This window comes from Xenopus laevis, chromosome 1L, assembly GCF_017654675.1.
Source record: "Xenopus laevis strain J_2021 chromosome 1L, Xenopus_laevis_v10.1, whole genome shotgun sequence".
Lineage (NCBI taxonomy): Eukaryota > Metazoa > Chordata > Amphibia > Anura > Pipidae > Xenopus > Xenopus laevis.
This window is the reverse complement of record NC_054371.1, coordinates 203,244,766-203,261,941: the sequence shown is the minus strand read 5'-3', so window position 1 is coordinate 203,261,941 and position 17,176 is coordinate 203,244,766. Positions and strand designations below refer to the sequence as shown.

The 17,176-nt window shown below is 43.0% G+C and overlaps 1 protein-coding gene across 4 annotated transcripts in view; it reads left to right on the top strand.

Moving 5' to 3' along the window:
- Positions 1–17,176, top strand: part of pik3r1.L (phosphoinositide-3-kinase regulatory subunit 1 L homeolog) — a 50,519-nt gene that overhangs the window by 21,551 nt on the left and 11,792 nt on the right. For 2 of the 4 annotated variants that reach the window (XM_041580124.1, NM_001092069.1), the window contains 5 exon segments: positions 7,583–7,675; positions 8,203–8,277; positions 9,440–9,571; positions 10,439–10,640; positions 10,978–11,057. In XM_041580124.1, coding sequence (XP_041436058.1) covers positions 7,583–7,675; positions 8,203–8,277; positions 9,440–9,571; positions 10,439–10,640; positions 10,978–11,057 — 582 coding nt within the window. 4 annotated transcript variants of the gene reach the window in all.

Here is a 17,176-nt window from a genome sequence, read left to right as displayed (position 1 = left end):
GGAGGTCCTCATGTGTCCCAAGCAATTCCAGTTGGACATTACAACAAATGGCAAGAGACAGGTGTGCTGCTATGTGAAGCCTTCACTGTGGGGTTACGTTTGTCTTCACTTTACTTTTTGGATTATCGGCTGTTCTGTTATACTGTACTATGCACAAGGATACCGAGGAAATGCTTTTATTTTCATCATATACAGGTACAGGACCTGTTATCCAGAGTACTCGGGACCTGGGGTTTTCCAAATAACTGATCTTTTTGTAATTTGGATCTTCATACCTTAAGTCTACTAGAAAATGATGTAAACATTAAATAAACCCAATAGGCTGGTTTTGCTTCCAATAAGGATTAATTATATCTTAGTTGGGATCAAGTACAAGCTACTGGTTTATTATTACAGGGAAAAGGAAATAATTTTGAACAATTTTGGGTAGATTGGGACAGCCATCCTGGATAACGGATCCCATCCCAGTACTTTCTAACTGTTTTATGTCTGGCACAATCATTTTACCCACCAGTCCATATAATGTTAGACTTTTGAATTAATGTTAACATATTATGTATGTATTTGTTGTCGCTTTATATTGGAAAGAACTGATATAAACACCCCCTCCCTCCCAGAGGTTTGAGGACAGACAAACTGTGTATAAATATAAGGCTACCAGACTGCCTGGCTTGACCCGTCACAGTTTGTCAACTAGCCAAATAGTTTTGAGTGGGCTCCATGTCTACCCTGTAGTCAGGTCATGTTCTGAGAACTCTTCTCCGTGCACAAGCCATATAGCACTCTGTGTTGGCATTTCACAGATCAGAAGCCCCTGTCAGGACTGGTGGAAGGTAGAAGGGGGGGGGGGAGCTTAAATTCTTTCCACTGAGATAGATATGTCTATATGGCAAACTTAGCAAGAGAACAGCATTAATTATCTCAAAAAAGACAAGCTGCTGATATTCATAAGCCCCTTCATACTAAATTTGTGTGATCCTTGCCGTTCCCCTTGGTGCTTGTAACTGAATGAAAGGGGGCATATATACATAGTATCACATTACCCATAAGTAGGGATGCACTATTTGGGATTCGGCCGAATCCTTGTTGAAAGATTCGGCCGAACACCGAACCGAATCTGAATCCAAATTTGCATATACCAGGGGCAGGGACGGAAAAAGTGGAAAAAATTCTTCTTTTGTGATGAAAATTCTATTGATTTTCCCTACCTGCCCATAATTTACGTATGTAAATTAGGATTTGGTTCGGCCAGGCACAAGGATTCGGGCAAATCCTGGATTCGGTGCATCCCTACACATATGTACATAAAGTGGTGTCTGCGCTGATGGGAATAAAGTTGGCCATAGACGCGCAGATTTACCTGCAATATCGGACGAACGATCGGACTTCCTCATCTCCCGACCTGCCAATAACCATTCAGATCAATTAAAGTAGTAAAAGAACAGATCAGCCGATGTTCTGCCCCTGACAGCAATCGTACAAAAGTTATGTCTGACCAAAGCTGGTGACAGTCTCCCACTGAAAATCGGCAGATCGGCAATACATGCAGAGATATTATCGGCAGCCGACAGAAATCTTCTAACCTGGTCGATCACAAAACGACCCGAAAATCGTACGAATCGAGGATTCGTATTATCAGATCTTTGCTTCTATGGCCATAGTCCTGTGCGGCACCTCACCAAGCATCACTTGATGTACAAAATTCAGGAGTCAAATTTGAATATACATATTGGGATTCTGAGCCAGTTTGATATTTGAATGAATCTTTGGAGAAGTTCCAGTACGGTGTATTTGGTGCTTTCCTAGTAATTAGCCCCAATATCTCTTGGAGCCCCGGCCTTTATAAGAATGTTTACAAAACTCCATATATATATATATATATATATATATAACTATTGTCTTTTTTTTTTTTTTATTAGACCAATTGAAAAGTTTCCCAGACTTAAGGTGGCCATACACGGGCCGATAAAAGCTGCCGACAGACCAAGTCGGCAGCTTATTGGCCCGTGTATGGGGGCCCCCGACGGGCTTCCCCGATCGGATGGGGTTAAAAATCCCGTCGGATCGTGGCCGCATCTGTTCGTTGATGCGGTCCCGCGATCCGACCGCCCGTTTGGCGAACGCTAGGATCCGATCGTTGGGCCCTAGGGCCCACGATCGGATCAGCCCGATATTGCCCACCTCAAGGTGGGCATATCGGAGGGAGATCCGCTCGTTTGGCGACATCGCCAAACGAGCGGATCTATCCGTGTATGGCCACCTTTAGCCATTCTATAACATACTAAAAGTTAACGTAAACCCCTTTAAGTGATTGAGATTACTATGCAGTAAGGTCTGTCTATATATTTACAAAAGCTGTTTTTAGTTTTCCTATGTGGTTCAGACACAGCCAAAAATAAACACACACACTTAAAATAAAACGTATTTGATTTTTTTTTTTTTTTTAATGTCGTGCATTCTCTTTAATAATCAGAAAATCCATGCAGAGGGGCAGTTCCACAAACAACTACTTATTCATCATAGGGCTTACTTCCAGAAAGTATTGGAGCTTTGATTGGAGCCAACAAAAGCCATCTGTTCTCTTATTTATAGCTCCCATTTCTAAGAAGTATATTCTATAGCCGATAAAAAGTGCATGACAGCTCATAATTCATGAGGTTATTCAGGCTGAAGCTGTCGGGACATGATGTACAACACCTCCTGGACCATTCACCTGCACTTGCTCTTTAACTAGGCGCTGATTAAAGAAGCTGCACTTGTAGGGTTCTTTTGGAATGGGTTGAATATACACTCAGCTGTCCAGAAAAGGGCTATGTAAGCTGTGCAAGGCTTAGTAGATTAGCATTAAATATAGGTATAAACATGATATTTTTTTTAACTGCTTAAGTATGGGTTTATTTTTTTTAAATTAATTAAAACTGGAAACATGCCACCAACCCAGGGCTCGGGATGCAGCATAAAGTTTTGGGGACACACATGAGAGCACTAGCCTTTAAACACAAGACAAAATTGGTGCTGGATACCAAAGTCTGGCCATGCATGCCCTTAATAGGTTGATCATTTTTGCCCATACAGAAGCGTATGGCGATTGGTAATATAGCCATCTGTTCTTGGTGGCCAAATATTGCATATCATGGAAGATTGGCCAGTGTTTGGTCACCACCTTAAAGGAGTTGTTTACCTTTTAAATTAACTTTTAGTATGATGTAGAGATTAATTTTTTTTATAATTTGTGGTTTTTTGGTTATTTAGCTTTGTATTCAGCAGCTCTCCAGTTTGCAATTTTAGCGGTCTGGTTGCTAGGGTCCAAATTACCCTGGCAACCATGCATCGATCTGAATAAGAGACTGTCATATGAATAGTAGAGGTCCTGAATAGAAAGATAAGGAATAACAAGTAGCAATAACAATTAATTTGTAGCCTTGTAGAGCATTTGTTTTTAGATGGGGGTCATATGAGGAATCTGGAAAGCGTCAGAAGAAGAAGGCAAATAATTAAAAACCTATAAAAAAAATAAATAACGAAGACCAATGGAAAAGTTGCTTAGAATTAGCCATTCTAGAACATGCTAAAAGTTAACTTAAAGGTGAACCACCGCTTTGATAAGCAGAACATAAATATCCTCTTAATGCCATGCAGTCCTTTCATAGAACTGAATTGAGGTTGATTTTTGCCTTCTAGCAGTCAGAACTACAGGAAGGGAAGTAACCTGTTTAGAGCTTGACTAAAATGTCAATGTTTCATGCCTCTGACTTAGCAGGAAAAATGTAGACAACCCCGCTCTTACTGCATTGCAGGTTTAATGGGATTTACTGTATTTCCTACTGATTTTGCACTGAAACACAATGTACCCAAAAGAAAAGTAAGGGCTGCGAATGGGAATTATTCTGAATCCATTTTCATGTAAGATCTTTGTGCCATAGCTGACAGAAGGGATTTGGCTCAGATATATATATAACAAATATAGAAGCTTTATGTTTCCACTCGCTAATGCCATGTATTAGCTTTATAATATCTTTCTGGTGAAAACCTGTCCAAAAGGTGCAGCTGTGAGCCGGTTTCGTCTTGCACTCTCGCTATGTTGGCAGGGCTTTCAATGCAAGGTATGCCATCGGCTCTGGCCTTTCTGTGCAAGCCACGCTCTTACCAGGAGACAGGAGCCGGGGGATTGGAGGGCATCAGGAGCTCAGGAGGCATCTGATTTGCTGTCACTCCATGGCAAGTAAAAATAGACTCCGGGTGGAAAATGCTGCGTGGCTAACGTGTCATCAGCTGCTTTTTCTACAAGCTGCTGGAGGTGGCTACAATCAAACTTGTCCTCCTGTTGGAGCAAGGAGCTTCTCTTCTGATGGTTATCTCTACTGTGCCTGGCGTCTGCACACAGGGGGCAAAATGATCGCTCTCAGTGAAAAGCTGATTGTGGACTGCAGCAAAGGAATCAACAAAGTCGCTAAGTTTCTCAAAGGAGGATTTGGGGCTCCAAAGCTGCAGTCAGTGTTCCAGCATAACTGCAAGCAAGCCAAGATACTTATTGCAGGTACAAGCGTCTGACTTGATGTTTATTTGAGCGTTCCATGCATCCCCACCGGTGTGACCCTCCGCAGGATGGCAAAGAAAAGCCCAGTGAAGCAGAGAATGTGTGTGTGTGTGTTAGTGTATTCCGGTTTCCTGCTCATACACTGTGAGCACGCTATTCATTCTCTAGGCCGCTGCTTTTATAATGGCCTGCCTTCTTTCTTTTCCATGAATTCAGGCTTCGTTCAGCTGCTTACTTGCCAAAAATGGTGCTATTTTCCACAATTCAGCAATTATCATTTCCTGTCTGCCTCTTTTAATGAAAAGGCACCATTCAGCTGCCCTCTTCGGTATTCCACATTTGCATTTACAGCTATGAAACTGGCTGTTTGCTTAAACTGCTTTTAGGATGAATTCCATTTTGAACCACCCATCAAAGCGGAGAAGTAATGAGCCCTTTGCTTGAATCCTTCAGCTGCCGGATGGGAGATTGCATACCTTTAGGGTTTTCAGCTTTTTTCCTGACACTGGCAAATGCCAGGGATGTTGGCTGCAGACTGTGCTTGGAGCAGACCTGTAGCACTAATATACTACTACAATATACTAACTGCCTGTTAAATGCTGAGATATAGATTTTTTTTATAAAATTTAAGTGACTATCCCTCCAGCTCAGTTATCCCCAATCAGTAGCTCATGAGCAACATGTTGCCCTTCAACCCATCGGATGTTGTTTCCAGTGGCCTCAAAGCAGGTGATCATTTTTGAATTCCAGGCTTGGAGGCAAGTTTTGGTTGATAAAAACCAGGTGTACTGCCAAACAGAGCTTCAATAAAGGTTAACAATCCACATAGGGGCTACCAAATGACCAATCACAACACTTATTTGGCACCCAAGAACATTTTTCATGCTAGTGTTGCTCCCCAACTCCTTTTTCTTCTGAATGTTGCTCACGGGTTCAAAAGGTTGGGGATTCCTGCTCTCGCTACAGCTCCCAGCACTTTATGTTTATATCACCATCACTTTCTCACATTTGGTTAATCTTCAACCATCAACCTATGCAGCTCCCAATAACCACCATCAGTTGAGGTAGTTGTAGTTCAACAAAAGCTGGAGTCTACTCCATCACTATCTAAATGTATCCACTCCTTCAAAAAAAAAAAAAAAGTCTTGAGTGCATTCAATGACCTAGCATGTGGTATTTCCCATCAATCTCCCAGCTCTGTTAAATAACTGCATATGATGCCTTTGTGCATGAAATTAATCTATCAGAGTGCTTCACCTGCACTTTGGTCTTGGCTCCATCACTGATTAAGCAGGTCTCTGAGCGGCATAGGAACATATGGGCCGAGAGGGAGACATTTGCCTGTGAATTGTATAGGATTAAGTGGAGTTATTGTTTTATTTATTCTGTTTCTTTTGAAGATTCATAATCTATTTTTAAAGGTATTTTAGAAGCCAGTTGTCCAGAAAGTCTGTGCGTTTACCAGTTGTGCATTGTGTGCCATTGAGCCTGCCTGGGACATGTGTCTGACTTGCAGGTCTGTAGCTCACAAGGCAGATTCAGATCCTCGTAACTTCCTGTTGTAGCCTGATATTGTTTCAGCTGGACTTTGTTCCTTTTGGGCAGTTTGTTTGTATTTGTGCAACATTGTTGCATGCTGGCAGCTGCTGTTGCAGAGTGATGCTGAGGCCGGACCTTCCTTTTGTTGGGCAACTGGCTCACAGACGTTGCTCCTCTCGAGAGTCTGGTTATCACACTTGGCTGCAGACGTTACCACGGGCTGGGGTATATTTCTTCTAAACAGCAATTGCCTTTCTCCGGTGCAAATAAATGGATGTTTATTAAAGAAACAGATGTATTTTGCTTGGAAACTGAGCAGAGATCACTTTCTATAAACATCCTTTTCAAAAGCCATTATTTTATAATAGAGACCCACAACCTGTGGCACTCCAGCTGTGCACGAACAAAAGCTCCCAGCATCCTTCAGCCATTGCTATCGCTGGAGAGCGGTTGCTTTTGCATATTGCTGGTTTGCATTTAGGGCTAGTCCACACGGGGAGATCGGCAGGCGTTTGCGGTCGCGGCGACAAAGCGCCGCGCCAGTCGCCGCGACCGGCGCAGGCGACAGTTTTGTATGGGCGCCTATGTAAAAACGCCTGTGCTAACCACACCAGGCGATGCGCTTTTCAAAAGTCGCCTGAAAAAGCCTGGCGAGGCATTTTCAGGCGACTGTTGAAAAGCGCATCGCCTCGTGTGGTTAGCACAGGCGTTTTTACATAGGCGCCCATACAAAACTGTCGCCTGCGCCGGTCGCGGCGACTGGCGCTGCGCTTTGTCGCCGCGACCGCAAACGCCTGCCGATCTCCCCGTGTGGAATAGCCCTTAGAGTTTGTGAAATTCATCAGCCATAACCTTTCCTTGGGGCTGCGTTATACATCCAGCAGCCACATTGGTGATCACTGTCCCCCTGCTGCTCTGGCTGAAGCCCTGGGCTTTCGTGGGACCTGAGCTTCATATAACAATATAGAGAGCAGCCTCTGCTGCCTTATGCGTAGATTGGGCATTCCAGGATGGACTTTGAATTTAAACCTCAAAAATATTTGTTTGTTTCTCGGTTAATAGTAATGTTCACTAAGGAACAGCCTTCTACCCCCGCCTCCTCTTTTTGTAGTTTAAAGTTCTATATCCCGTGAATACAAGCAGTGTCTGCTGCAATTCCCAGCCTTCTCAGCCCAGGCATTTCTTAAGTGCGCAATGACTTGTATGGGGTGGTGTGTGGCTCCCTCTACTGGCAGCTCTAAGTAAATACTGGAAAGTGACACATTTTAAAATGTTGGCTTATATGATTTTTATCTGTCTCATTCCACTTTATTACTAATATTTGGCTCTTTATCTTTTTGGTGATGGAACCTCCTACTGACTGGTGGACAGAGGTGTTATGTATAACATTAGTTCAGACGCTTATCTGATAAAATGTTTGTTCAAGGTTTAACGTTTAACTAGAGTTTTGTTGGCAGGGACCGCCATTCAGCTGGGACTAATGACCCTTTCCTTTCCTCTCCGCAGCTTTTACACTTCCCGACCTGACCGAACAGTTCTCACCACCTGATACAGCCCCTCCGCTCCTTATCAAGCTCATAGAAGCCATTGAAAAGAAAGGTAATACACTTGGAACAAAATACTTCAATCACCATTTAACTCTTTAGCCCTAAAAGCCGACTTTATATATGATTCCAAAGTATGGTTACTCTGCTGAATTGTGATTCCTATTTATCATATATATTAATATATGTATAGATAGACAGGAATTTATATAGCTGTACAGTCAAACCCTGATTTAAAGTTTTAATGGATTTTTCTTTTTTTTTTCCTTTCATGTTTTAATGCATATCAATGGGAGCATTTCCCAGATTTTAAATCAGTTTTAGTATCCTGGAAAAACCTGATTATATGAACCCTCATTTTAAAGTTTACGGTTTCATCAAAAAAACTTATCTAGTACATAAATCCGACATTTCGTTTATATATAACCATGACCATAGTGTATGTGAATGTGTTGAGGAGCTTAGAGTGCAAGATCCACCAGGGCAGGGACTGATAGGAATGATGTATAATCTCTGTAAAGCACTACAGAATATGTTAAGGCTATATAAATAAAGAACAATAATTCTATTGCTGTCTCCTAGGTCTCGAGTCTGCAACATTATACAGATCCCAAAGTTCCAGCAGCTTGACTGAACTGAGACAGATTCTAGAGTATGGTATGTACCTTGTCTCCTTCTAGGAATGAAATATTTCTCCTGCAAAATCTGCTTTAGTCAATAGTTTATACAGCGAAACAGTGATTTATATTTTCAGGTTTGTGTTTCGGCATATTAACATCTTAGAAGCTATTGGGCATTCTGACCAGTAGATGGCAATATGTTCCTTTAATATGATATTGCCTAACTCCAAGAATTGCTGTTACATTATAAAGCAGTTAGAGTCCTGCGTGGAACCAATTTGTTAAACCTGAATGCGACCCGCAGCCCTCATAATTACCTAATTGCACCTGCTACCCGACCCGCAAATACCTTTTCCGCAACCTGACCCCTGACCATCAAGAAACAGGAAGTGCTGTTATTATAATCCGGAAGTGACATCATTAGAAGTAGGCATGATCAGAAAGAAAGGAGTAAAACAGGAAGTGCAGTCATTGTAAACTGGAAGTGACATCATTAGAAGTAGGCGTGATCAGAAAGAAAGGAGTAAAACTCGCTATTGGGAAGACCCACAAACCCGGAGAACCGCCGTCCCGTGTCTATACCCAATCCTGAAACTTCTATCTACAACCCACAGGGTACCACAGGTTTTTGCGGGTAACCCGCGTGTACCCGACCCGCTGCAGGACTCTAACAGCAGTACTTTTCCACCTTTTTTTATCTTTTGCTTTGTTTAGGGTGTTGTCTGCTGATTATAGCCCTGCAGTATTATAGGTGCAGTCCATACCTGTGTTCAACGTGAACCATATACGACTGGCATATCATCATTAAAACTACTTTTATGTTTTGTAACATGGTATAGGTGAAACAACGTTTCTGATTTAAACCGCATCAACAGGTTCCTGTAGAAAGGTGTTTTAAATCTGAAATGTTGTTTACATGCCACGCAGTTATAATGGAGATATTGTGACTGAGGATTTAGGACATAGTCATTCGTGCCTCAGGCAGCTTTCTCACCTTTTTGCAAGAGATCACCTCCTTTGCTTGCTGTTACCCATAATATTTACAGGTAAAACACCCACCTGTCCAAATCTGCTCCTAAAACCTGGCCCTTTTGTATAGCAAACTGCCAGTAGTTACTGTGTATTTCTTGAACAACATGATGTATTAACACCTTTTATTTCAAGATGGCTTGATTCCTTTATTTATTATCACATTACAGATGCTGCTTCAGTGGATTTCGAGCAGTTTGACATAGCAATTCTATCAGATGCTTTAAAGCGCTACCTTTTGGATCTGCCAAATCCTGTCATTCCAGCTTTAATGTACAGTGAAATGCTCTCTGCTGCCAGAGGTAAGTTTGTCAAGAGACTGGCACATAATATAAACGTGTAACCATCTTTACATGCAGTATCACTTTTGTCATTGAATACTTAAAGGAAAGATAGAAAGGAAATAAATAGCTATTAAAAAAGTTGAAAAGCTGCTATAATTAGGATCTTCTATAACATTCTAAAATATAACATAATGGTGAACTATCCCTTTCTAAAGGGCACTCATGTCTGAAGTTCTATAGAAACTGAATAAAAAGACATTTTTGGTCAATAAAAGCAGGTCACATTGTGTTATTATTGAGCCACAACAGTTCATAGAAATATATAACAAAAGTATTTCAAAACACAGATTTCAACCGTTTCTTAAACGAAATGCTAATAATACAAGGATGCCCATATAGCGGGGTGCCTGTTGTGTAGCAGCCCTGTTTGTTTGTATGGCTATGGCTTTTCAGTAGAATGATGTGTAATATTTAACAGTATCAAGGACTTTCTATCCGTGTGCAGAAAGAGCTAATTGTTAACCTCTTTATCAGACTTGGCAAAGGTAGTTTTATTTGCAAGGGGACACGGTGTTCTTGGGTTCAGCGGCCTGAGCACCTGCATGTCGGAGGAAGGGTTTATCTTTAGTCTGTGTCCCTGCAGAGCCACAATAGGACGTCTCGGTTCTTACCCACAACTGTAAAGTTCTGTCACGTGTTCCAGAAACAGGATACGGCTTTGATAACCTACACAGTGAAGCAGACGTTTTGGGTGCAATCTTCAAGCTGTACAGTGCATGGCTTGAACACTCACACTTGTTTCCTGTGCAGCTTTAATATACCCTTTAATGTTAGTCATTGATAAGACGTTTATGCTTCCAACCATACGCATGTGTTTGCCCGTAGAGTCCATAAGCTCCGAGGAATATGTGCAGCTATTGAGGAAGATCATCCGATGTGCCAACGTTCCACAGCACTACTGGCTCACCCTTCAGTATCTGCTCAAACATTTCTTTCAACTCTGTCAAAGCGCCAGCAAGAACTTACTGAGTGCCAAGTCGCTGGCAGAAATCTTCAGCCCCCTGCTTTTCAGGATCCAGGTATCCAGGTAAGGAACATTCTTGCTTTTTATCTTCGTCAGTGGGATGGGTGTCGGAGCAACCCTGCAGAGCGATTGTTCTCTCTCATTCTGCTTATTCCGCTGACATGAGTAACTTTCTTAGAGGAGGTGTGAAAAAAGTGTAACACTTTTTTTGTTCAGACGCACTTGCACCTCACTAGTGACGTTGTTTTTTTTTCACTGATTCTATTTTCAATTGGTTAGACATTTAATTGCTCAGCTGCCAAAAAACCTTTCTTGGCATCCCAGCAGCTTTAAGTATTCCACACCCTCCCACCCTGTTCCTTCTTCAAACCTAAACACTTCCCTGCACTGTGTTTTGCAGTTCCGACGGCTCGGAATTCAGCACTCAGATACTGGAAGTTCTGATCACAAGCGAGTGGAATGAGAAGCAAGCTGCTCCAGGTAAGTCTCGTGTTTTACACTATTTACTTTCACTGTATTACATGCATTGTCTATTCTCAGAATAGGGATGCACCGAATCCAGGATTTGGTTTGAGATTTGGTCAAGATTCTGCATTTTTCAGCAGGATTCGGATTCAGCCGAATGCTTGTGTCTGGCCTAACCGTATCTAAATTTGCATATGTAAATTAGGAGCGGGAGGGAAATCACGTGACTTATCATCACAAAACAAGGAGGGGAAAAAATATTTTTCCCTTTTCTGCCCCTAATTTGCATATGCAAATTAGGATTCGGTTGGGTATTCGGCCGAATCTTTCACCGGGGATTCGGTCGAATCTTTCACCGGGGATTCGGCCGAATCCCAAATAATAGATTTGGTGCATCCCTATCTCAGAATGAATCTAGTTTCCTGCTTGTTGCACACTGATTAAGAAAGGCAGTGAATGGTTTTCAGTATAATGTATTGCACAATACCCCATACAGGGGAAGCTTTACATATGTATATTGGCATATTTTGCATGGGGTATTTTTAACATTTCAAAGAAGGAATACATGGAAATGCCTGTGATTCATGCTTCACAGGAAATCACTTTACTTGTACTTGAAATTGGGGATTTGCCTTGATCGATTTATAAACTCAGACCAAAGTGATCTGGCTACATTGGGGTCTGATATGTTGATTAATAAGGCTTTTCATTGTGACCACATTTCATTTTTTTTGTTTTTGTTTTTTTTTTTGAAGTTTGAGAAAATCTTTCATGCATTTGGTTGATAGTTTTAAAGGGGTGGTTCACCATTAAGTTAACTTTTATTATGTTATAGAGCGACCATATAAGCAACTTTTTAATTGGTCTTCATTATTTAGTGTTTATAGTTATTTGCCTTTTTCTTCTGACTCTGCAGCTTTCAAATGGGCGTCGCTGACCCCTTCTAAAAAAAAACAAATGCTCTGTAAGGCTACAAATTTTTATTACTGATCCTTCTATTCAGGACCTCTCCTATTCATGTTTCAGTCTCTTATTAAAATTAATGCATGGTTGCTAGGGTAATTTGGACCCTAGTTACCAGATTGGTTAAGATGCAAATTCAAGAGCTGCCGAATAAAAAGCTAAATAACTCAAAAACCACAACTAATAAAAAATTAAATCCAATTGCAAATGGTCTCAGAATATCACTCTCTACATCATACTAAAAGTTAATGTAAAGGTGAACAACCCCTTTAACTGCTGGTGGATGTATGTTTTGTAATTCTTATCTGAATGTTTTCACATTAGGGTAAAAACAATAGATTTAATCTCCTTTTTGCACGCTTGGTTGTGACTCTTCGTTGGCATAGTAGAAGTCAGCTGATTAATAGAACTAGACATCTGCTACATTGCTTGCCTGACAAGCTCGTGTATAAATTGAGGCTTTCGGCAGACGGATTGCCTGCTGTCTGACGAGCTCCGCCCACAGCCTGGAGGAGTTTTTGTGTTTAGCCAGGTTGTTCCTCTTGCAGGTGGGCTGAGGTGAAGTCTTTGCAGGCAATCCGTGCACTCCCCTGACCTTGTCTTATCTTAAATGTTTCCATGACCTCTCTATGTACAAACTGTTCTGCGGAACTTCAGTTCTCTGCAGCTCTAATATAGAGAATGGTAGTGTGAAAATGAAAGGGGTTAAATTAAAATAACTGGTGTGCAGTGTCTTTTAAATTGCCTTGTGGTTTGACTCATTGTGACTCATTGTGGTTTGACTTTCTCCATCACTGTTGCTGCTCCTTTAAAGGAGAAGGAAACCCTAAAAATGAATAGGACTGCCATGTTTTATATACTGAACTTATTGCACCAGCCAAAAGTTTCAGCTTGTCAATAGCAGCAATGATCCAGGACTTCAAACTTGTCACAGGGGGTCACCATCTTGGAAAGTGTCTGTGACACTCACATGCTCAGTGGGCTCTGAGCAGCTGTTGAGAAGCTAAGCTTAGGGGTTGTCACTAATTATCAAGCAGAAAATGAGGTTGGCCTGTAATATAAGCCGATGCTACAGGGCTGATTATTAAATTCTGATGCTAATTGCACTGGTTTCTGTGCTGCCATGTAGTAATTATCTGTATTAATTACTAATCAGCCTTATAGTGTGACATTTCTATTCTATGTGTACTGTATATTGTGAGTGGGTCCCTAAGCTCAGTAAGTGACATCAGCACAGAGCATGTGCAGTGAATCAGCAGAAAAGAAGATGGGGAGCTACCGGGGCATCTTTAGAGACACAGATCTTTACTGCTAAAGGGCTGTGGTTGCCTTGGGCTGGTACAGAAGCCAAAACATAATGTACAACATTTCTAGCTACTTCTTTAGTTTAAATTTCCTTGTCCTTTAAAGGGGAAGGAAACCTCGTCGGCGCTAACCCCCCTCCCCCCTCCCATGTATTGCCCCCCCTCCCTCCTCCCCCCTGGCCTACCCCTCCCGCTGGGCAAATGCCCCTAACTTGTTACTTACCCTTCTGCGCAGGTCCAGTCCAGGGAGTTCACAGGCGACATCTTCTTCCACGCGATCTTCTTCCTCCTTTGACCGGCGCATGCGCAGTAGGATCGTTTCGCCGGTACGATCTACTGCGCATGCGCGTGACTTTTGGCGCATGCGCAGTAGATCCATACCGGCGAAACGATCCTACTGCGCATGCGCCAAAACGCCGGTCAAAGGAGGAAGAAGATCGCGTGGAAGAAGATGTCGCCTGTGAACTCCCTGGACTGGACCTGCGCAGAACGGTAAGTAACAAGTTAGGGGCATTTGCCCAGCGGGAGGGGTAGGCCAGGGGGGAGGAGGGAGGGGGGGCAATACACAGAAGGGGGGGAGGGGGGTTAGCGCCGACGAGGTTTCCTTCCCCTTTAAGTCAGGTTGTTAGTTGCATTGGAGTTGCATGGTGTGTTTATATGTGATAGGGACCTTAGATTGTAAGCTTTGCAGGGGCAGGAACTTAAGTAGATGCTTTATTCTCTCTGTAAAGCTCTGTGGAATAGGTCGGTGTTCTAGAAATGACTGTGAAGAAATGTAAGGGGCACACCTGCCTTTGCATAAATGGAAAGGTGAATTAAGTTGAATGTTACCACTAGGGGGCACTCAAAGCTTTAGGAAAGTCTTGGCAATAGTCTGTGGAAGTAGCACAGAGAGCCTAGTACATTTACATTACTTCCAGTAGCAAGAAGCTTGGAGGCAGCAGTGAGTTGCAATGAAAATAACATCGTTATAGGGTATATAACAAGATTAAGGAACCATTTAGTACCCTACACAGATTGTGATGCTTGGGGATCATACATCCGTGCTACGGTGTACAAGACTTGGTTTTTGACAGGATGCTGGGAGTTGTAGTCCTACAGCAAAGCACTTGTTGATGGACGAATAGACACAATAAGAGTGACAAGGGTGTCTCGGCACACACAGGAGTCTGGAATGGGCACACGGGATGTATTCATCTTGTATAGAGCTCACATGAGAGGCACGAGCCATGTACACATACCCAGGAGCACTTCTTATGGGCACACACACTCATTAACATCCACTGCTTCACAGGGCACTTGATTTGTCAGCAGTGGAATGCTCTCTGCGCTTGTGCCAAGTTATGAGCTGAACTCTAACTGTCACATTACACTGCCAGCTGCCCTTGTGCATTTCATCCGCCTTTCCGGGGACACTTGGTGGCAGTGTTTCGAGCGTAATGAAAGCGGCACAGCAAGCTGCGTCCATCAAGCTACGGCTCTTTCATTTAATAATAATCAGTAGCTGCGGGTGCTTGAGAGGACTGTAGCCGGACGTGCAGAGGGACGAGTGCCTTTCTACCTGCGCTGACGGGGTTATTGAGCTGCTCATTCTAGTTCTGGAAGAGCAGAGGTTAAAGCTTGTGCTGGTACAGTTTCACTATGCCTATGGGAAGGACATGGCCAGACTCATCTGTTTGTCAGTTCATTGGAGGGTTTTTTTTTTTAGTTTCTCTTCTTCGTTTCTATTTTTTGCTCATTAAGCAAGCCGCTTCCTGAATGTGGCTGCTCTTGAGCCTGAGTCGGCCGCCTCTCGCCCCGCACACAGGCTATTTAAAGCCCCCGCACAATGGGCGTCTGTTACTGGGCTAAAAGCAGAACGCTCCCAGCCTCAGCCACTTGTTAGCCGCTGACAGCTCACGCCTTGATTGACAGCCCTTTCTAAGCACCTCCCCCCACCTGAAATCCCTAGCTCAGCAAATATTTGAACCTGCTTGAGTTAATCATGAAACAGAGATCTTTATCTGAGGGAGACATGCGAGCTGCAGCCTCTTTCTTTCTCTTTCCCTCCCCTTCTGCTGCACTTGGTACAGTCCCGACATCGGCTGCACTTTGTAATCATTAACCCTGGACAGAGGACTAGATTCCCGCACTCCACCTCTCTAGCTCTTTTTCTGCACCGACCTGGGACCCGTCTCTTCCCGCTGGAGCTTTTTATGGATTACAAGTACCCCGGCTGTTCCATTCATGCATCTATCCGTCTGTAAGAAAGAGCCTCCCAAATCACCCTCTGCTCGGCTCGGCTTTTTGCTCTCTGCTATCGAGGAGCTCTTGGGATTTATTAATACTGCGCGGAGAACACTAAAAATGCACGATATTCACAGTAAGTCATGTTTCCATTGCTGTTATTCCTTCATTTTTTTTTTTAATGGTATTGAAGCTTAATTGGACTGCACTTTAACCGTGAGCTCAATATTCAATTATTTTGGCTGTTCGGTGAAATTCTCAAGTTTTGGAGGCGCAGTTACAGTGCAGCCACATTGTACAGGTATGGGACCTGTTATCCAGAATGCTCGGGACCTGGGGTTTTCCGGATAAAGGGTTTTTCCGTCATTTGGGTCTTCATGCCTTAAGTCTACTTACCTGTCAACAATAAATAGGCTGGTTTTTGCTTCCAATAAAGATTAATTATATCTTCGTTTGGATCAAGAACAAGGTACTGTTTTATTATTAAAAAGGAAATAAATTTTAAACATTTGGATTATTTGATTATAATGGAGTCTATGGGAGAGGGCCTTTCCAGAATTTGGAGCTTTCTGTATAATAGGTTTCCAGGTAACGGATCCCATACTTACCTTTATCACACTGCCAGGTGCTTATGGAAATTTACCTTGAGCCCTGACAGGCATTCATTCCATGCTAGACTGGTTTGGGCTGATCATGTAAGTGTGACTGCCTCAGGCTCTCTGCCTGTTAACACTTTCCTGCCAGCTCTGGGCTGGGAATAAACCACGCACGCATGTATATTTATATAGGTGGCTACCCTTCTTTATGTCGGGGCAATTGTGCTTTCAATATTTTTCTTGATTTATGCTCATTTGCTCTACAGACACTTGTTTTAAGCAGATCTTAGACTCTATGTTTGGTACCTAGGGGCTACCATGGGCTAGGGCTACCAGTGGCAAGGGCTAGGACTACAAAGGGACAAGGGCTTCCAGGGGCTAGGACTACAAAGGGACAAGGGCTACTAGGGGCTAGGGCTACCAAGGGATAGGACTACAAATGGACAAGGGCTTCCAGGGGCTAGGGCTACCAGGGGCAAGGGCTAGGACTACAAAGGGACAAGGGCTAGGACTACAAATGGACAAGGGCTTCCAGGGGCAAGGGCTACTTGGAGCTAGGGCTAGGGGCTACTTGTTCTCCACACATTGGAGATGCATTGCCTGTTGATTTGGGGGTTATCCGAGACCCCGTGGATTATCTTCCCGGGGGGCTGCATAAAGCAGATTCACAGATGCAAGTCGTGCGCCTGATAAAGTTGCGTATCAGAAGCCCAGACACTTTTAATTGTGGCCCATTTTCGCAATCAATGCAGTTCAAAAATCTGATCTGAACTTTTTATCTGCTGGAAGAGCACGTTATTCGCACTGATTACCCTGTATAAGGATCACCTCTGGGACAGGGTGGGGGAGAAATCCAAGATTACGCTTTGTAATACATGATTTTTGATTTATTGCATCTGTGAATGATGGGTTGGTCAGAAAGATTAGTTGAAAACACACTGAACTGCTGATAGGAATTGTCAGGGATTGTGCTGAAGGGAAGAATAGGGAGATTGTGATGGTACGTGCAGCAGCCAATCTCCCCCTGTCAGTCTGCCAGCAATGG